The 20,969-nt window shown below is 43.1% G+C and overlaps 1 protein-coding gene across 1 annotated transcript in view; it reads left to right on the top strand.

Moving 5' to 3' along the window:
• The window catches only part of mical3a (microtubule associated monooxygenase, calponin and LIM domain containing 3a), a 63,746-nt gene that overhangs the window by 35,451 nt on the left and 7,326 nt on the right, over nt 1-20,969 (top strand). Inside the window, exons 22-34 of the mRNA XM_061075863.1 lie at nt 1,555-1,750; nt 4,327-4,643; nt 4,899-4,991; nt 5,574-5,705; nt 7,375-7,449; nt 7,594-7,707; nt 7,806-7,882; nt 8,068-10,084; nt 10,178-10,269; nt 10,828-11,004; nt 12,408-12,458; nt 13,243-13,350; nt 15,573-15,666. Of these exons, the coding sequence (XP_060931846.1) occupies nt 1,555-1,750; nt 4,327-4,643; nt 4,899-4,991; nt 5,574-5,705; nt 7,375-7,449; nt 7,594-7,707; nt 7,806-7,882; nt 8,068-10,084; nt 10,178-10,269; nt 10,828-11,004; nt 12,408-12,458; nt 13,243-13,350; nt 15,573-15,666 (3,543 nt within the window). The remainder of the gene's footprint in view (nt 1-1,554; nt 1,751-4,326; nt 4,644-4,898; nt 4,992-5,573; nt 5,706-7,374; nt 7,450-7,593; nt 7,708-7,805; nt 7,883-8,067; nt 10,085-10,177; nt 10,270-10,827; nt 11,005-12,407; nt 12,459-13,242; nt 13,351-15,572; nt 15,667-20,969) is intronic.

Genomic DNA, 20,969 nt, shown 5'->3' with positions numbered 1-20,969 from the left:
GTGAGCTTTACCTTTCCCCCCTCCTACCAGAGCAGTTTAAAACTGAGAACTCGACTCTTGCTTGAATCAGTGCCTGTGATTGGTTCTCTTGTGATTTTCCACTCCTCTGTTGCACCTCTTCGGCTGCCCTGTTCCCCCCCCCCTGCATCCCTCCACCTCCCACCCCTCACACATACCAATGCTCAGATTTGTTTTCTCCCTCAGTGTACTGCATCTAACTGAATATATTTCTTTGCATTTAATATCGTTCAATATAATCACGTAGACTAGAAAGAGCTGTGTGGGCTGATAGGATGAATAGAAAATTTATATTTGATTTTCAAACAAGTAAAGTGCCTGCTGCAATGTGTGGCAAGTGTAGTAAATTGAAATTATTGCTCATAAATAGTCTCATAACAACATAAACACTTGCAACATTAATACATTATTGTAGTAATAATGAAATTAAATAATTAGTTGTACTTTGTACAACATAGAATAAAATAACAAGATAATCTTCTGATAATAAGGCACATCTCTCATCCCATTACTGATTATATCTCGTAATAGGAAGTCAAAATAATGGCTTCAAGTAATTAAGAAATCATTTTAGGATGAATCACTTTGATTACAATGTAATACTTCATCTTATTCTTTAAAATCTGGGTAAATTCATGATATAATTAAGGATTATCATTAATTGAAATATTTAAGACATTAATGGAAACTCTGCAAACTGCATTTGAAAGGTAACGAGTCGCTTTTATCCTTTAATTATACAATTGTTGAAAGGTAAAGCATTAGGTTTAATAAAATAGATTTCTTCTCATCTGTCTCACATTTTCAGACAGTATTAAATATTACACATTCATTGTCACACCTTTCATTTATTAGAAAGATTAACACGGGATCATTGCTTATAGAACTGATATTGGGGGGGCAACTGCACAGAAACGTGCACTATAATGTGTGAAGCACTTTACTAATTCCTCTCACATTCACCAAAAAGACAAAGTTTTCCAAAAAAAACAGTTTTAAGCTTTGCTTCTCAGGACGGGAAAAAGGCAAGGCACCACCCGTGTACCTATAACTGTAGAATTATAACTTTAGAGTTACTTTGTGTTTGTTGAAAACTTTTGTTGTAGGAAAAAAATCTAACGCAATAAATTCAGTTATAGATCTTGAATTGGTGTGTTGTTGTCGCTTTTGTTCTTTAACAACACAAAACTGCTTTGGTGCTAATGGGGGTAAACGAGAAAAAGTAAAAAGTACAACAAACTTGTGTGTTAATGTACGAGTTTGATGGATTTGATATTTTAAAACACACACACACAACTTTGTGAGAATTTCTCCCTGTAATCACAATAGTTTTCACAACACACGACTCAGGGGATTTTGTTTATTTATTTCCCTAGAGACATAAATACATTGAAAAGCTTAATCCTGCTCTTACATCCAGTCGTGCATAAAACCTGATTTACAGACTCACACTCCTCCGCTCTAGACTGTTGCTCCTACTTGACTCTTTCTGTTTTGCTCTTTTTAAACTGCCTTCGCTTCACCTGGTATTCTCAGCCCTGGAGGTCAATGGACTTCAGGAGCCGATCCTGGCCAAGAGGCTGCGTGGAACTCCAGAGCGCATCGAGCTGGAGAACTACCGTCTGTCTATGCAGAGGGAGGAGGAGCTGGAGGAGGTGCCTGAGGAGACGCTGGCGGAGCACAACCTCAGCAGCGTGCTGGATAAGACCAGAGAGGCCGACCCGGGCTCCAGGTACAAAGAGAAGAACAAATGTTGACAATCCATCTATCGTTAAGTTCGTTAATATTAGGGGTGGGAATTGTCAAAAAAGTGACGATTCAATAGTATTGCGATATTTGGGCCACGATTCAATAATATTGCGATTCTGCGATACTGCAAGTATTGCGATTCGATTCTGCGATATATTGCAATTCATGTCCCCCAAATTATTCAAAGGCATTACAAAAAATGAGGAAAATAAGACTGCTCAACTCACTTCAAATGTCACATTTAATTTTGTGAACAACATTGTCTTCTACACATTAACTGAAGTGCAAAAACTAAGTAAGAGTAGTGCAAAAACGTTGTCCTTGAACATTCAGGACACAGGACCTTTGTAATTATTTTCTGAATAGAAGACCTCTCACATGAACACTGAGCTCCAAGCACATAACTAACAATTATTTAAATACAATACAGTAACATAAAGCAGACATAATAGAGTAACATAAACCTGAGAATAATCATATAAATAAGAGTAACCTAGAGCTTCAATCAAATTGAGAAAAATAAACAAATGTGTACTACTAGAGTCCAGTCCAGTTGGCTGCAAGGTCATGACCCAAAATGTTAAATTCATTTGGGAATATTGGCATTTTTGTTCAGAAAAAGGAGTTGGTCGACATGCTCATATGTTAAAGTTCCTCTGGTCCGTTACTATATCTCTTGCAGTGGAGAACATCCTTTCCGCATACACACTAGGTAACTTTTAAACTCTGAAACTCTCCTCGTCATGCTTTGCCAGCCAGGGGCTGTTACATATATAATTGTAAATAAAGTATTAAAAAAAAAAAATATATATATATATATATTAGGGCTGTCAGTTTAACGCGTTATTAACGGCGTTAACGCAAACCCATTTTAACGCCGTCAATTTTTTTAACTCGAGTTAAAGCAGAGCTGCAGCTGCAGCTTCAGTATCTGTGTTCGCCTCCTCCAGTCTGACCTGCTCTCGCTTTTTGTTTTAATATTTCGCCACCTAAAATATATATTTTAAAGCTATTGTAGCGTCCCACAGGACACGGAACTTCTTCGTGGTTTAGTAACTGGTATTTTCCTCTACACGAACATGTGCACCTCTCGCTCGTACTCCGTCACTCGCAGACATCAACAACACTTCACTTCCTCATTGATCCCCGATCCCCCCATCCTATTGGTCCAAACAGTCACATGTCCCACCCAGACCCCTTCAGTGACCGTCAGACATCAGAGCGCTCCTTCAACAGTGTTTTACTGAGCATACATAAACATAAACCCAGTCCGTTACACTATTAGGCTGCAGCTATATGTTTTTATTTATTTAAAAATAGGGTACTTCTTATTTCATACATTTTCCACAAATATGGGGAGGACTCAAATAGCCCTACAAAGTTCTGTGTTTCATTTATTTCCAAGTAGGCCGACACCTGCCTGTGTATTTTGTTTGTTTGTTATTTGTTGCTTGTCTGTTTGAGTAGCTAAGAAGTAGTAGGCTTACCTTTTATTGGTAACCTAACTGTTATGGTTCATTGTTTCTGAAATAAGAGGACTGACTGCTATGTTCACAGCAAACTTGAAAAAAAGAAAATATTAAGCCATGGTTTAACTGCACTATAGGCTGAGTCCTTGTTTACCTGAAATGTGCACTTTATAATTTTATTTTGTACCGCCCTGTTTGGCAATGTTGTTTTTCAATAATATAAAACATTTGCATAAAGCAAGCCAATCCACTTTTCCATGTTGATAAGAGCATTAAAACGAAAGTAAAATTATGGAAAAATAATAAATGAAGGAACATTCAGAATAGATACAAATTTGCGATTAATCGCGAGTTAACTATGACAAAATGCGATTAATCGCGATTAAATATTTTAATCGTTTGACAGCTCTAATATATATATATATATATATATATATATATATATATATTGCAATACTTTGTGCTACAGTATCGATATAATCGCGGGCGCAAAATATCGTGATATGAACAGAATCGATTTTTTCCGCCACCACTAGTTAATATGTGGTAGAGCGACAGAACTATCTGCAGCCACACAGGGTGATTAGGTCCCACTTGCTGAACAGTGAATATTACCCATAATCCACAGCTTCCTGAACCAGAAGAGCTGCAGCCTTAACAAATGCACCAGACTCTGTTTCGAATTATTCATATTTTAGAGGTTTCTATGCTGAATATTAGAGAGAACAGTGTGTTTTTTAAAGTCTTCTAAGTCTTTTTAACTGCAGTTCACTTCTACTACTACAACAAACTCTTGAACTTGCTGCAGCTGATGTAGACACTTTAAGGTGTGACTGTGAGTTCCACACTTCTCACAGGAGTTGATACCCACTCACCAGTTACATAGACAAGAACAGATGTTCAGGGTAAATTCTCAAAGTAATTGACACAGAAGTGTTGCATATTTCTGTTGAATCCTTTTGCATCTTTTGTAAAGATTAACACCGAAAATACAAGTTTGTACCTTCCTGTAGAAAATGGAATATTTAAGTCTCTGTGAAACACCTCACTTGTACTGACTCTGTATTCATACTGATATATTTTTTAACAGTAGCTCAGAGTCCGACATGGATGAGGAGGATGAGCAGGAGGATCAGGATCAGGATCATGATCATGATCATGATCATGACCAGGATCAGGACCAGTTTCAGGACCAGGACCAGGAGGAGGATCTGGAGGAGCATCCTACCAGTCCCTCAGATCTCGGTGGCGTTCCTTGGAGGGAGGCGGTGGAGCTCCATGCTAAACTTAGGGGAGACTGTGAGGACGAGGAGGATGAGGCTCTGGGCGACGCAGTCAGCAGGGACGGTGAAATAGATGAAGAGGAGGATGAAGAGGAGGATGAAGAAGATGAGGAGTCGAGCGAAGGTAATTTATTTTCACTCTTGTGTAGCCTGGAAATATGTTGTCGCTGTTTCCTGTTTGTGTGTCTTGTCTCATGTGTGTTTTTAGCGCAGTTCAATGTTACCTGTGTCATGTCATTGTCTCAACCATTACTCTCCTCTTCCTCCTCCTCCTCCTCTTCCTCTTTTCTCCCCCTCCCATGTCCACTGTCTTTGTGTACGTACATGTATTTTTTATTTTATTTGGTTTCGGGCGGCCTCTGTCTCCCCCTGCTGACAGACGGGGATTACTGCCCCTGGGACAGAGAGCTGCAGTCTGGCCTCTGGCTGGAGAAGCACCTGAAAGACGAAGAGGATGTTGGTACATTTAAAGGTAGCAGCACAACTGCCTGTGGATGTGTTTGCAGTAACTTTGAATGGGATCTTTAATCCTGGCTGGTTTGGATTTCATTTTCCGAGGAGTCCTACAGAGAGCGTGGTTTTTCCGTTTGCGTTTTTTTGTGTGTTTTGGTTTGTTGGTTGTTGTCTTGTGGTTTTAAAAGACAGAGTTTCATTTTTTTCAAGTCCCACTCTAACCTGCTCTTTAAAAAATAACCCAGTTTTTCTTTATGGCTTTAAAATACTAATATGATAAAACCCAGAGATTTCTTTGTGTTTTCCCCCAGGTGCTGCAGTTATTGTTTGGTTTAAGGATACATTTTTAAGATTTAACCATATATCTTTGAAGCTCACAATTGTGGTTTGACTTTTTTTGCAGTGTAGTGCATGCAGCCTCCGTCCTCCTCACCTCTGATGAGTTTTCATTACCGCTGTTTTCTAACTTTCTCTCTACCTCTCCCTCATTTGTGTCTTTTCCCTCATTTCCTCTTCCTCTTGTGCTCTGTTTCTCTACTTTCCCTGAACATCATCTCTCACACAACTTCCATCTCAACCCACCAACACTACGGCCATCTAGCCAGGAACCTGCTGATCCAACAGATCCTGCAGCCTGTGGATCCCCAGACCATCCACCTGGAGTCCGGGGGAGAGAAGGACTTGACCTCCCAGCTCTCCCAGCCCTCTGGGCTCATTCAGCCCTCCTCCACAGGTAACGCCACCCAGAGGAAGCTGAACACCTGGGGAGGCTGTGGGCCTCAAGGACCAGGGTCTCGTTTCATCCATGTGGCTGCTGCTGTTTTGTTTCACTGTCTGTGTCTGCGACAAGAGGAGCCCCCCTCCCTCCCCCGACTAACCCACCTTTTCTTTTATAATCACCTCTGATTTTGTACATTTACGTCACATGTGCTTTTTTTTTTTTTTTTATCCGTGGAATGTCTAATTTTGTTCCAGTCTTTTAATTTGTCATTCAGAGTTGCAGTTGGTCTGCTGGGGTGAACTTGGAGTTCTCCAACCACATCCCAGCGCACCACATAACCCCCTTGTCAGTTCCTTTTGATTTTGTGTTCTGCTTTGTTCTTTTATTTTTGTGTGTGTGTGTGTATGTGTGTGTTCCGCCGTGTCCTTTCCCATGTGTCTAATTACTTTGCTGTTATTTCCCTGCCACCTATCCCTCTGTGTCGTATCCGTATCTTCTGGTGTGAACGTAGCACCTGCCCACACATCCGCCCGACACGAGGCAGTGCGAGTCTGGTTGGAGTCCATGTCTGGAGGTAGCTCAGACTTCAAAGGGATGACAACATCCCGTCTTAGACCTGTTCTCTATCTTGTCTATCGGCTGGCCGGCCTGTTTTCCTGGAGCATGCAGGAACACGTGCAGAGACCAGTGAACTCACAAAGCATGCGAGCTGTAAGGCTGTCACTCTCCCGGGTCGGGATCAGAGCAGCATCTGTATTTCACCTTTTAATAACCCAAACTCTCATCCTACCCTTTCCAACTTCTGGAGCGTGTTATTTTCTCTTCACTTTCACACTGTGTTGTACTCCAGTGTGATGTATTCCAGAGACGATGAGCTATCAAGGCTTTCTAGCTCTAATGGGGTTATATACAAGGGTATTTCATGGAATATCCTGTTATATTTTTGGACTAACCCCTCAATGGCACTTGTACCGACACAGAGCTCGGGGGCTGAGGTACTTTATCAACGTTGAGAGCTTGAATGAATGCGATGAGAGTCCTTACACCCATATTTGGATTCACGAGCAGCACTTATGGTCTGGGTTAAAAGCTTGGTAGAGATCTCCTTGAGCTTAGACCCACCAGAATAAGATATTCTCTCCCGACGTGCTCATGCACCCACATGAACGATGGCCTGTTCAGTGCATTTAGCACAAGTGATGGTTAATGTTGCCATATAGTTTCAAAAATGCATGAACCAGCCGTGTTTGTCTGTTCCCTGTTCCAGTTGTTGTCAAAACACGAATGTTGTTTACACGCGGCTCGTCTTCTAACCAGCGTCATTAACGTGTTGGTTTTTTTGCTTTTGCTTGGTTAAAATGTTCATCCATTTGCTCATTGATAAATGGATAACTGCATGGACCTACCTACTAATGCTTCTTTATGCCCAACCTTTGTTCATATTCATTGTGTATGTTTTTTTGCCAAAACATTTTACCTAAATAAATGGATTTTAGTTTTACATTCATTTGCAACCTTAAATGGTTGTTTTTTCCTCACTGTTAAAAATGTATCCTGTCAGTTTTTATTGAATTCTTAAGCTTAGGTTGTCAGGAAGTTGCAAAATGTTCTCAATCTTTTAAAGACTGAAGACTGTTTTACCCTTTAGACTCATTTCTTGCCGTTTTCTTTGTTGCACCAGAGCCCGGTGAGGATGAGGAGCTGGAAGCAGAAGCAGACAGCCAGGATGTGGAGCCCGGTACAGAGATGGATCAGGGTGAGCTGTCAAACTCATACAAATACTTACTTTTTGTTTGAGAAATAACTTATCACACTTATATAGTGTGACATTTATTTTTGAGTTTAAATTTAAAAGGTGTAAAGGGGTGCAATAATTAGAAATGTTGTATTCTAATTCCAGAGGACATCCCTTCAGATGCAGAAGCTGAGGCTCGTTTGCACCTGTCAGAGAACACTGAAACACTTCCTGCAGACGACAGGAAACCTGGAAGTGTTACAGTGTCCTCCAGCGTTGGTACGAACTACTTAAAATTGCTAACTCAAATACATATATGCTGTATATATATTTCACAAGAATGCATTGAATTACATGTTTGTTTTTTGTGCTTTCAGAACCATCAGGCACCAGCCCACTGCAGAAAGAAGATGTCCTTTCCCCTCTCAAACTATCACCACAGCCTGAGACACAGGTGAGACTAGAAAATTGGTGAAAACATCAAATAAAGTCAAACAAAACTTTAGTAGTTTCTTCCCTCTCCCATACAACATCCTTACACCAAGTTTCATGGAAGTATATAAACATATCGTACTTGGCAGATGTAATACTTAAGAAATCCAAAGGTTGTTTCAACTAAATCCTGATTTTCTTTTCCAGACACTTCTCGTGAAATCTCCTGGCAGCCGCTTCTTCCCGGATCCGTTCATACCTGAGGAAGCGACGGCTGAGCGGACAGTTCCTTCACCGGCAGCCAGGAGCCCGCTGTTCCCTTCACCTGTCGCTTCCCCTGCTGCTCCTGCTGCCGCTGCTTCTCCTGTCAGTGTCTCTGTCTCGTCGCCCCCCAGCTCTCCCACCAAATCACCTATCGCCTCCCTGCTCAGCCCAGCAATCAGGTCACCTGTCAGATCCCCCTCCACATCACCTGTCAGCTCACCGATCTGCTCCCAGCCCACCTCCCTACCGGAGACGTGCCCTCCTAAATCTCCTGTCTACCCCCACCGCTCCATTTGCCCCCTCACAGGAAACCCCCTCTCCCCGATCTGCGCCCAGCCGCTGCCTTGTCACGAACCGTCGTCGCCACTCGCCTCAGATTCTCCCGTCAGAACTCAGCCTGTCCCCGCAGTCACCTCGACGCCCATGAACAAAACCGACAAGGGCTCGCCGGAGTCCACGAGGTCCGTAGATTCCTCAACGGATGAGACTCCATCTAAAAAGACAGATATCATTGAGGAGTTTTGGTTAAAGAGCGCAGAGATAAGGAAAAGCCTCGGTCTCACTCCTCTGGATCGCAGCAGTAAAATCTTCGAGAACAGTGTCGTTACTGCTCCGACAGAGGAGCCCACCCCGGTCAGGACAAAGTCTCCTGAGGTGTCTGTGGAGCAGAAGCCGGCCCCCGCGGGTCGTCCTGTCATCCGCAGGCTCAACATCACCCTCGAGGGTCAGGTCATTACGCCTCTAGCTCCCGCGGAGCCCAAGAGTAATGGCTCTGATAAGAGGGACCTCAGCAGCAGCTCCGGCCTGGGGTTGAACGGGAGCCTGGCCACGAGCCAGACGGTGAACAGCGACATGTCTGATTCCACCATGCTCACCCCGCCCTCCAGTCCGCCGCCACCTGTGCCTGCAAATCAGTCTCCAGCCGTGCTCAGGCAGCAGAAACACCAAGTGTCCTGGAGCAACGGCATGGAAAAGCTTCCACCGGAGCGTGCCAAAGAGCCGGCGAAAACCAAGACTCCTGTTCCTGCGCCGAGGACCCAGCTGAGCCCGGTGCCCGTGCCCAAGCCTGCACCCAGGAGACTCTCATCGCTCCAGGCAGAACCAGAGCCAGCGCCGGTGGTTGTTGTTATGAGAGAAAAGAAGAAGCCTCGACCGGTGGAGGCGAGGAAGTCGTTTGTGGAGAAGGTGGAGGAGATTCCGTTTGCCGACGACGTGGAGGACACGTACGACGAGCGCACGCCAGAAACGAGCATGAACAGGTATTACACTCCGCCCACCAGCAAGGCCAGCAGAGATAAACCTCCTCTGCATCTGGCTCTTGCGATGGAAAACGGTAAACCTAATATCCCGGGAGCTCCTCAGACACAGAGGGCAACCCGATTCTCTCCAGAGGCCAAGGAGATCGCAGAGGAGAGAATTCGAGCCAGAGAGAAGTCTATAAAGAGCCAAGTGCTGAAAGACGCCATGGCCAAGCAGCTGAACAAAATGAAAGAGTCCGACGTTGACAAGGGTGCCCAGCCCAAAGTGGCCTGGAGCGTGACCCCAGAGGTCGTAGGGAAAAGTAAAAAATCTGCCGTGTCGCCGAGGACATCGGCCGTGAAATCTCTGGAGTCGAAGAAGGCCGAGACTCTGCCGGAGCGTTTCTTCAGCAGCAACAAGAGCCTGGACAGCTCGGCGGCTTCGTCCGACGGCTCGGCCACGAGCAAGAGCAAGAAGCGCAGCTCCCTCTTCTCCCCGCGCAAGAACAAGAAGGAGAAAAAGGCCAAGAACGACAGCAGCAGGCTCTCGTCCACCGATGAGACGCCGCCCAAACACAAGTCGCTGTGGAAGGCCGTGTTCTCGGGTTACAAGAAGGACAAGAAGAAGAAGGATGACAAGTCGTGTCCGAGCACGCCGTCGTCCAGCTCCACCACGCAGGACTCTGGGAAGAAGAGAAGTTCCTCTCCTGGCAGATCATCAGGTGCGAGAGGTGTCCCAGAGCTTTAAAATCGTTTTTCTAACAAGGTGTTTATTACAAAATCCATTTAAATTTGTGTTTTATTCTTTGTCACAGACAAAACCCGCAGGAACTTGAGCTTCTCCGAGGACTCGGATCTGTCCTGTGACGACGTCCTGGAGAGATCCTCCCAGAAGTCCAAGGCAGATGTGAGTATCAGTCGACAGAATCAGCCGTGTCCCGTCTCTGTGAAGTGTTTTGAAATGTTAAGCGTCGCAAAGTCGGCTTTAGTTGACTCAAGATCATTTCTGATGAGACGCTTAAGCGAGTAAAACATCTGCTGACGATCAGCTGCTCGAAGCCACCGGAACACACAGCAAACTCAAGGGTGCTGTTAAAACAAGGACGTGACTCAGCGTCTCTTGGAAGAGTCGGAAACCTTTTGATCAGCCGGAGTTTTTGATCTCGGCGATGTAAGATGTAGTGAAGGAGGAATCAGCACATCACATTTTCCAGCAAAATCCGACAGCACAGCCGCCGTTTCTTTTCTTTTCCGAGTTTGAAAATTGGACACAATAGCAATGTGTGTCTAGCAGGTGATGTGTTCTTTGCAGGTTTTTCTCCTTTGACTTTCCAATCAGCGGCAAATGAGACAACCTTTGCAGATACTTTAGACCAGTGTCCACAGTCCATTGCATCTGTGTCTTGTTTGTTTCCCTTTTAAAAAGAAAAACACTTTCCGTTTGAATACTTTCTTCCACCCCTAGCGGCATACGGACATCTTTGACCTAGTGTCAGACATTCACAAGGAGGCGATAAAGGAGGAGAAACTGGAGAAGGAGAGGAGGAGGGAGATTAAGGAGAAAAAGAGGGTGACAGAGAGGCATAAAGAGAGAGAGCGGGAAAAAGAGGTTGAACTGGAAAAGGACAAAGACGACGAGGAGGTATTGTGCGGTGGTGGTGGTGGATGATTTGGAATTTCCAATAAACATTTGAATTTTGACAGATTTACATAAACTGCCTCTGGCTTCTCAGACTGACTTTGAAATATATTGAATTCAACTTTTTTTAAGTAGAATTGGAATTTCACCCAAAATCACAAAACATATTTAAATTGTGAAACCACAATAAAATTCACTACATCTGGATTTTTATTTGGATCTTTTTCAAATTCCTCACACTCATAAACATCAATTAACATTAATGTTTAAAGAATTATTATGTGAGAAAAAGTGGGGAAAAAAACCCACCTTCTGATCCGGATCTGCACCAAACTTTTATGAGTTCTCTCTTGACAAATATCGCAAATTCACCAAATTCCGTGTCAATCTGTCCGGTAGATTTTTTGCAGAATCCTTCAAACAACCAAAAAACAACACAAACAACACAATAATGTATATTAGTGAGTGAACTCGTCAAGACTGGATTAATCAAATATGCTGGAGGCTTACATCTCCCCCAAACTGTGCAGAATAAATAAAATATAATAATAAAACTCCACATTTCTACAATATTCTTCTTTTAAAAAAGTATTTGCATTCATTATGTTTATGGCTGAAATTCAAAATAATTGTCTCCACCCCGCCCAGTCTGTGTGTGTGTGTTTGTGTAGCTGGTGGTTTAGATAGATACAGTCGACTTCAGGCCCAGAGGCTTGAATCCATTTACCATTGTCAACACATTTTGTTGTTTTTAAAGAAAAAGAAAAAGAAGAACTCTGCCTGTTCATGATCTTTCTTCATTTTTCACGACATTTGAGGAATTCAAATTTTCCTCTCACTCTTTATAAATATCGTCGGAATTTGTCTGTTGTACGACTTCAGTAATGGGAGATAAAAGGTGTCTCATGCCTGTCAGGCCGTGTGTATTTCAGCGAGAACTCACAGGAGTTCTGTAGACTCATCTTTGTTGTTGTGTTACTAGTTTTCCAGACGTGTGAGTGCAGTAGATACATGTATTTTCCCACAGGGATCATTAACGGACCTCTCTCACCTCTCTATGGGAAGATGGGTTCCTTTAATCCTTGGGTCTTCAAATGTGTTTGTCTGTTTCACATGATTAATTATTATATAATTTAGTTTTTGTTTCTAATTCTAATTAACATAGATGTGTGAAAATATCCCTGTGCACCTTGTCATTTAATTTATTTTGTTTTCATGTGGGGTATTAACATTGCCTGGTTTGATCGTACCTGTGGAGTTTAATTACTTTTATTCATTTATTCATTTTATTTTTGGTTTATTTTGACCAATTTTAACATAATCATTAACCCATTTAATCATACCACCTGTATCATGTTTGTTTCCTCCCCCCTTTTTTTATGTTTTGTCTCCTCCTCCCCCTCAAGTCTGTTTATGTTCCTCACGCGCTGGCGTTCAAGAGATCGTACGCCACGAAGGTAGTATTCCATATGTTCATAATCAACTCACTCCCACCTCCCCCCCCTCCACCCACCCCCGTCCCTGCGCATGTGCCAGTTTACACCCATAACACCTCATGTGCGCTTAGCCTCCAGCTAACTGTCCTCCTCTGGATGCATGTGACAAGTCGGAGCGTGGCGCCCGCCCCCCCGCTCACTCACTCGCTGGATATCCGCTCTGTTCAAACACGACTTTTCGCGCTCACCTTTCTGGTCACTGCGATGCTTCTGCATCTCTTGATATCAGGGGGCTGGTACGATATTAACTTCTGTCACTGTGACGCTGTTTTTTTTACTCCAGTCTGGCTCCTGGAATAACTTCCACACGTTTTCCTCAGAGCTGCTCTGTCCTTCTCCTGACGCCAGCTTTCCTTTTGCTCACATGTCGGCTGACGGGGGGGGAACGGCCCTGCTTGTTCGCTCACTGTTTTGTTTATTATAAGAAAAGGTTTCATAAAGTGAAGAAGGCTTATACAGTAACTGTCACATGTTTTTCAAAGATATTTATGTTCCTATACCTTGAGATTATAATTCATTGTCCTAGATAAGTGTGTAGATGTGTAGTAGTGAAGCAAGAATATATTGGTGATATTGATCCAGTGTAAGATCCAGTCTGAGTTTCCCCCTCCTCTCCTCTCCTCTTCTCTCCTGCTCACTTGTTTCTTCCCTGAAGGGCCAGGGCCCTCGGTCTGGAGCCAACCTAACAGATCGGCAGCCTGCGAGTGAGACCTCTTTTTAATCCGCGTTTTTGTCCTTCTCCCAGAAAACCTACACGGAGGAAGAGCTGAACGCCAAGCTGACGCGGAGAGTCCAGAAAGCTGCGCGGCGACAAGCCAAGCAGGAAGAGCTCAAGCGGCTGCACAGAGCCCAGGTAACCGACCAATCACAGCTCTCCATTAACCACCAGAGACCCGCTGAGCTGTTTACTGACGAGACACAGATACTCTTTGTTTACAATTATAACTTGTATGTCATCATTCAGGGTGAAAAAAAGGATTTATTTATTTTTAATTATACTCCACAGAGATAGAGGTTGTTGTGTTATGCATATTGAATGGGTTTTATAGAGAGAAATCTCAGAGCCCATCGGCTACTGATGATGAATTAGCCTCTGGGGGGCAATGGCTTTTGGTAGAGACAACAGATATTAATGCCGAGGCTCTATTACAGTCTATTACTGTTTATTTTTCCACCCAAAACAATAACAGAGATACATTTCATAGGTGTTTTAGGTCCACACGACATTTTGGTTAATTTCTATTAAGAGTTATCTGCATATGAAGACAAATAAACTAAAAAGCCGACCCCTGATGCATTTCTAATCAATGTGTTCCAGCTCTTTCACTCGCCGCACTGAGTTTTTACCTGCAGGCGATAAAAGCCTGCTCAAGCGTGATTGGTCTAACGAGAAACGAAAAACCTTCCAGCCCCAAAATCCTGTTCCGTGTCTACACAGTCTGCAGAATATGTTAGAGATTACATACAGATGTGTGTGTGTGGAAGTCGGGTTATAAAAGTCTGAGCGAACTTTCCCATTTGAACGTGGACCTCCGGACAACTTTATTACTGCTGCCACTGTTACTCAGTAGTCTGCTTTCTCTTTTACCACCATATGGACAGTGTAATGTGTCTCAACCCTCTCAGGATGAGGCCGAATTCATCCTCTTGCTCAGGAAATGCACGGTGATTGATGTTGTAACTCTGTAGTCAGGCTTCCAGTCCACTGACTCAGCTCTTTCCCCCGGAGCTGCGGTCTGCCGGGCCTGAATCTTGCTTCCTTCTCCGCAACTATTTACAGAAGCCAAACTGCTTCTTATTCAGCTCCTGTTGCTGCAGAGCTCTGATAAAGTGGAGCTCTGACTGAGGAAGTAGCACTCGGAGGAAACTAGTTTTCAAACGTATGCTCATTTTTAAACATCAGTGTCCACCGTCTATACCAGTTCAGCCACCAAGTATAATCTATCAAAAGTACCGAGTGTGCGCTACAGCCAAAAAATGCAACTCCCTCTTCTCACCACAGGGGGGCTCTATAAGCTGAATTTACAACAGAAAAAATTCAACCCCGAAGTGTTTTCTACGAGTCGGGTCACACACACAGCATCGAGACGCCATTGTCATTAATTACACCGTTATTATATTACCTCTGACAGTCAGTAACTAATGGTACAAGCAGCGGGACGGAGGCTGTAGCACTTCATCATCATAATTATATTGAATCATTCTTAAATGTTATTAATTGCTTTTATAAATGTCTGTGTCACTTCAAGGGATCATAGTTGTATTTTATCATTAGTGGTTTATAAAAAGGCAGATAGATGTTCTGTCCGACTCTGCTCTGTGTTTTATAGCAGACACTTAAAGCAAAAGTACCACCATTAGAAAAGTACTTTAATTATTTGAGTGTTTGAGATTCACACTGCCCCCTGTGCACTACTTGTAAATGGCAATCAAAGTTTTACACCATTGGCTGTGTATAGAAATGGATGTAGACTCTTGGTTCCGAAAAGTGAAGCCAACCAGGAAGTGCCTGAAACCTATATTCTGTCGAATGACCAGCAGAGGTCGACTCCTCTGGCTCTACGTTTATGATCTCAGTCTCTAGATTGAATTCTGCTTTAATGATGCCACTGTGGGTTGCTGACATGCAGAGTACTGGGTTAGTTCATCAAACTCAACAGACCCCATTACTGCCTCGTTTACCTTGCCACTGCCAATAACAAGGGAGAATGTGTTGTGGAACAAATCGCTTTCTGGTGAAAGTCATGAAGTTGTATTTTAAATGCCAATCAGAGCAGGTTCATTTACTTGAAGACATCAATACAGTTCTAATTAGCCGTACTCCCATCGCACCTCGAGACATTTATTTTTAATGAGTGTAAACCGTGGCATCAGTGGAGAGGTACCCTCCGCCGCTGCCCCCTGTTGCAGGTTTTGGGACAAATTAGTTCTAATTAGTGGTGGAAGTGATTGTTCTTTGTCCCCGTGTGCGAGAACTTGAGTTGTTTTTATAAAGCACTCGTGCCACTGTGTGTTTATGCTTATGTTCACTTCATTAATAACAATGTGACCCTGGCCCGACTTTGCCTCCTGCAGATTATCCAGAGGCAGTTGGAGCAGGTGGAGGAGAAGCAGAGGCAGCTGGAGGAGAGGGGCGTCGCTGTGGAGAAAGCTCTGAGAGGAGAAGCAGGTAACAACTTGTTATTTACACTAAGAGTTTAGAGTTTAACACCCTGGAGATGTTCAGATACCAATGTGACAGATATGATTCTGACCCCGAGACTTTGCGTAATGATCCAAGACACGTGCAGTTGAAAAGAATAGTAGCTTAGATAATGTGTTGTTTTAGTTTAACCCTGTGTGAAAGTTATTGTTGCGATGCTTTATGAGATTGGTGGTGTTGTTATTGGCAACGCTAGTGCGACCCCTCAAAACCGAACTTCACCGTTTCACTGGACTTTCAAACTTAAAATATCGCCAATATCGCAAACCTGGAAATTACTTCTTCTTTGCCGCTATAAAACGGTACTTGTCAGTGGAAGTACGGCACAACTGCTGTTTTGGAACGGCGAGAAAGAATCGATTTCCAGGAAATTAATATCGCAGCAGGAGATTTGTCCCGATTATCAGACGCGTTGAGAACAAGAAACAAGTTTCAGCCCTCATCGCCAAAAACTCTCAAATCTCATTGTCTTTCCACTTTGACGTCTTTGTTCACATCTTCTTCGTGTAAGACATCTCTTCACTGTAAGATACTCTCGTCCGTCCTGTGTTAGAAACGTCATGAATACGCCCACTCGCTTCCAGATATTTCCCTGCTGTGTTCTCACACGGGCTCACTTCTAGGCAGGAAAACAGTCCAGGAAATGTCCAGAGCTTAGTGCTCATCTGAAAGCAGCTTGAGACTGTGTTCAAATCAATACACCCGTAGAATTCTGTGCAGAAACACACGTTTGCTTGTTCAAAGTAACAAACCCAAATTGGTCTTGACAAGGGACTATCACAGACAATATACCTCCGAGATGAAGACTACATTATTCAACAGCGAGCAGCACGGTTCATTATTTGCTAGTTTTCTAAGCGTGTGAAGCATGAGTGGTGCTCAGTAGCAATAACACGTTATTTAAGTGATGTGAGCTCTGTAAGCGAGCGAGGTGCCGAGGTTACTCTCTGAAGTGCTGACAGCCTATTCCAGCCTAATTTATACGATGTAACAGAATGAAACAAAAATCTTTTTCATCATGCGAGTTGACGTAGATGCACGGAGCGTTCCCTATTTAAATTGAGCCACCTCACCCGTCAGCTGTTTCTACAATCAAATGTTTTGAGTATGTCTTAACTTGTTTACTACTCTACTCTTTTAAAGGATTGTACAAAGGTACTTATACGTTACCCAAACAGCACAAAAGAAGATCAGGTATTAGACTTACTGTAGTTTCTCTTTTCTCTTTTGTAATCGATGACATGTGACACTGTTATTCAGGCTCCATCTGTGGTGGCACTCTGCAACAGTTCTCCCATCTCCGAACATGTTGATCGCTGTTTGTCCATGACATGTCCGCCATCAGTCAGTCAGTCCGAGCTGCATGCCAATCGGGAAGAATGTGTGTGTCCACCCCCCCCGACATAGATTTGTGTGTGTGTGTTTGCTCATCCTGGATGCATTTCGTCGTGCTGGCTGCCTCTCAATGAGGAGAGCTCCCGTACTCTGATCAAGACTCAGATCACGCCCGCGTTATTCCATAAATCCAATCAGAACGTAAGAAATCCAATTTAAATTGGTTTTGCAAGCTCACGTCTTCCTTATTGGGATTTTTTCCTGAATTATTTGCCGTGGCTGAGTGACTTGATACAGATATTTGCTGAGATATCATCTGTTATTTCTTTTATCATGTTGAGCGAGCACAAGCAGCACTTTTGTTTCCCTGCACGCAGAGGTCTCGCTCGACACTCAGCTGCTCTTCCAGTCAGAAGTAACTTGAGAATTAAATCATCGCGTTATTGTGGTCAAACCCTGGCGCACACGCATTGGATTCTTGACAACTGGAAATTGAATCTTCCCTCGTCATTTGAGCGTACGACAACATTGTCAAACCAAACTTGTGTAACAAACGCAAACACCATTTGCCTCTTTTTGTCGACGCACGACCGTTAACTGTGTGAAATGAAGCAGAGTGAGCCAGTGCACAGCAAGACAACAAATCTATGAAGCGGTCGGCTATTCGTTTGTTTGGGAAAATGCCATGTACTGTACTGTAACATTGCACAAACCATATTATGCACCGTGGTGAGTACTGATGGACTCTCTTTGTTTTGAGTGTTGCTGCAGTGTGTGCGTATGTGTGTGTCTGCGTGTTGCATGATTTGCTGGTTTGTGTGCCCGGTTTGGGGCTGTGTAAAATAACTCCTATCTCTAATATATCCCTGTCATTTTAGACTATTGGGGAGATTCTAATTACAGTGAAATCCTGGACTTGCATCTGGGCGGTATGTATTTCAAATCTGTCGCTTTGACTCTAACCTAATGGCTAACCCGATCTGTCCTTCCCCCCCCACTTGTGTTACTACCTGAGCTTTGTACTCCTCATATCTACCTTTTGTTGGCTGGCTGGCTTTTAGCCTCATTGCAATACTTTCTGCCCCCTCCCTCTCTCCCTCCCTCCCTACTCCCCCCCATCCCCTCCCTGGGTTTTTTAGTTCAGACACTCTTTACATCAAACGGAGATCAGACACTCGGCCTCATGCTGTCCTCTTAAGATCATCTTTGATCTCTATAAACTTACGAATGACTGAATTAATGAGTAACTTTTATTTGTCGTGCCGCAGCGAGCAGACTTCACAATAAGAGTCTGCGGCCGGGAGACAAACTGCGACATTTTGCCGAGACAGAAAAGCAAAGGGCAGTTCAGTGATAACGATGCATGTGCTGAGGAGCACTCCACTGACAGCGTTTACCATTAAAATTCATACCACATTTAAAACATGCTCATCTTTTAGAAACGCATAGAGAATACTTTGCATATTCATATTAAGTATTTAACCAAAATAAAATAAACTAAAACTAGAAGAGCTCATTCCTCCTCCGAGGCTGTTTTTATCACCATATAGCAGATATATGTACTGAGATCAGATAAACCATGTACACAGAAGCTTTCTGCAAACTGTAAACATAAACACATATATTTGTTCGGAGTTTTTTTATCGTACAGTAACTGAATACGGATCAACTACCTAAAAATACCTATTTAAATTCACAATTCACCTGCTCAAAAGATATTATGACTCTTTACGTTTGACTGTTTTTACAAAAGATCTCTGACTTATTTATTTATATATATCCCAGGTCTTCAAAGCTTGGTGTATCATATTTCTCTGTGCTATAAATTGAGGCTCCATTGTTGCAGAGAAACTTTTCCTCCTGGGTCAACAAAGACCTTTAGTTTATTTTAGGTCAGTGCCAGATACCTGCTACTGCATCATGAACTAGAGCAGTGAATTTCCTCTTCCTCTGACTACAGTTCCCATCTGCATTATGAAATTGTCATAAAATTATTTATTATTATTAAGGGATGGACATGTTTTGGTCTTTTTATTGGATTTGTTGATAGTTTTCTTTTAAAGAAATGTTATAGAGAACATATTACCTTTTTTATAAACATCACATCTAAATTTTCCATTCTGAGCTTCTGTTTCATTTCACCTAGTCAAGGTTTTAATGAATTTTTAAAGTTAAGAGCTCAACTTTTCCGATATTATATTTGTTGAAGAAAAAGGCACATTATCATACCACAGATAATGGGCCTTATTACATGAACACACACGTACAGACACTGAAAACCCGTAACCCTTCACTTTCTTCTGTGAAAGTATTGTGTAACCTGCTCTGGACTGAATCGTACTAAACTGCTGGCCTGGCTCATAGCTTCCCTCTCATTCCTCTGTGCTCATTCTGTTCTGTTGTCCCCTGACTTTCTCATACCTGCTCAGTTGCATTACCTCCTGACATTCTATGTGTGTGTGTGTAGTTTGTACTAATAGACAATCCTTTGACCTTTTGTCCAAGCTGTGATTAGTCAGCAGAAACAGCTTCCGCCGTTGTCTGGGTCAGACGTCCTGTGGTATCTGTTGTTATCTCGTAGACTCTGACCTTATCTGAATATGAGGGGGAACTATCTTTTCCTCTTCCATTGTGGTTTTTGTCCTGCTGGTCTAGACATGAGATTGTGTGGAGTTTTCAAGATGTGTTGGACCTGCATAAAAAAACCTGACCGGCTTACCAGGGCCACGGGGTGTCGCCGGCTCAAATCCAAACTGAATAAACTGAATGCTGTGACGTCTGCTTCTTGCTTTATCCTGGAATGAGGAACTGTAGCATTCTCACTGAATACCAGATTCCCAGGGTGCACGGTTTCACTCGAGCCCTGCAGGGGGCACCAAAAACCAAAGCCAGGAGTGGGACATCTATATTCTTAGGTTGAAAAGTTTTACGTGATTTCTTCCTTGTAATTTTCATCCTCCACTTGAATGAATATCATACAGTTAGGAATTTACTGAGCATCGGGTGGTAACGATGCATTTCATAACCGTATCTGCATGATTCGGTGGAGCCATAAAAAGTTTTACGAGAACTCAGATCCGTCCAAAACAGATATTCCATAGCGCAGTTTTCCTTTTTTTTCCCTCCTCTGTGATAGTCCCTTGTAGCAACTCTCCAGTATTTACTTAAGAACATTGTGTCCATCTCATATTTGTGTCATGTTGTGATTCATACTCTATTTGTTTGTATCTCTAAAAGGTCTGTTTCCCCTTATGTGTCTCTATAATCCGCCCGAAGTTCTTTCCCCCCTATTTAAGTAATTTATTCTTCATCACCCACCATTTTATGATCTCACATTTGAGTTCTAAAATCTGTTTTGCTGTTGCAAACGAGAAAAAAGTCCCAATTTGCACATTAGCTAAAGCTTTACTCTTTAAAAAGTCACCACACTGGAACAAACTGAGCCGGGTGGTCTAAGCATGGCGGAGTCGTGTTTACAAGCAGAGGCTGAAGCTTCTTTAAAGAAGAATCAATCACCCGTGTCTGTGGCGAGAGACGAACCCACTGCTGATCAGTTAATGGCTCCTCAAATGAGAACTTCTTTCTGAGCCGTAGCAAACACTTGGAAAATAAATGCAAACACATCAAACCCAGGGTTGCTGGTGTCTTAAATGAGGATGATGTGAAGACGTGCAGCAGCGAGATCAATCGGGAGCATTGTTTTCTCCCTCTCCGTGCTCCAGGTTTTCTGTCTTCTCCTGTTATCTATTTTTACTCCTTGTTTTTCCATCCCTCACACCACACAGATGATCTCTCCCACCTCCTCTCTCTAGGTAATTTGTCTTCTCCCTATCTCAGCGCTCCTGCCCTCTTTTGATTTTCTCCTCAATGTTCTTTCTTCTCCCCACCTCCCCTGTACCCACCTTGCCCTTCACCTCTCCTCCTCCTCCTCCTCC

The sequence above is a fragment of the Limanda limanda genome, chromosome 8, assembly GCF_963576545.1.
Source record: "Limanda limanda chromosome 8, fLimLim1.1, whole genome shotgun sequence".
Lineage (NCBI taxonomy): Eukaryota > Metazoa > Chordata > Actinopteri > Pleuronectiformes > Pleuronectidae > Limanda > Limanda limanda.
The sequence above is the reverse complement of the archived record's forward strand: the minus strand, read 5'-3'. Positions and strand labels throughout refer to the sequence as shown.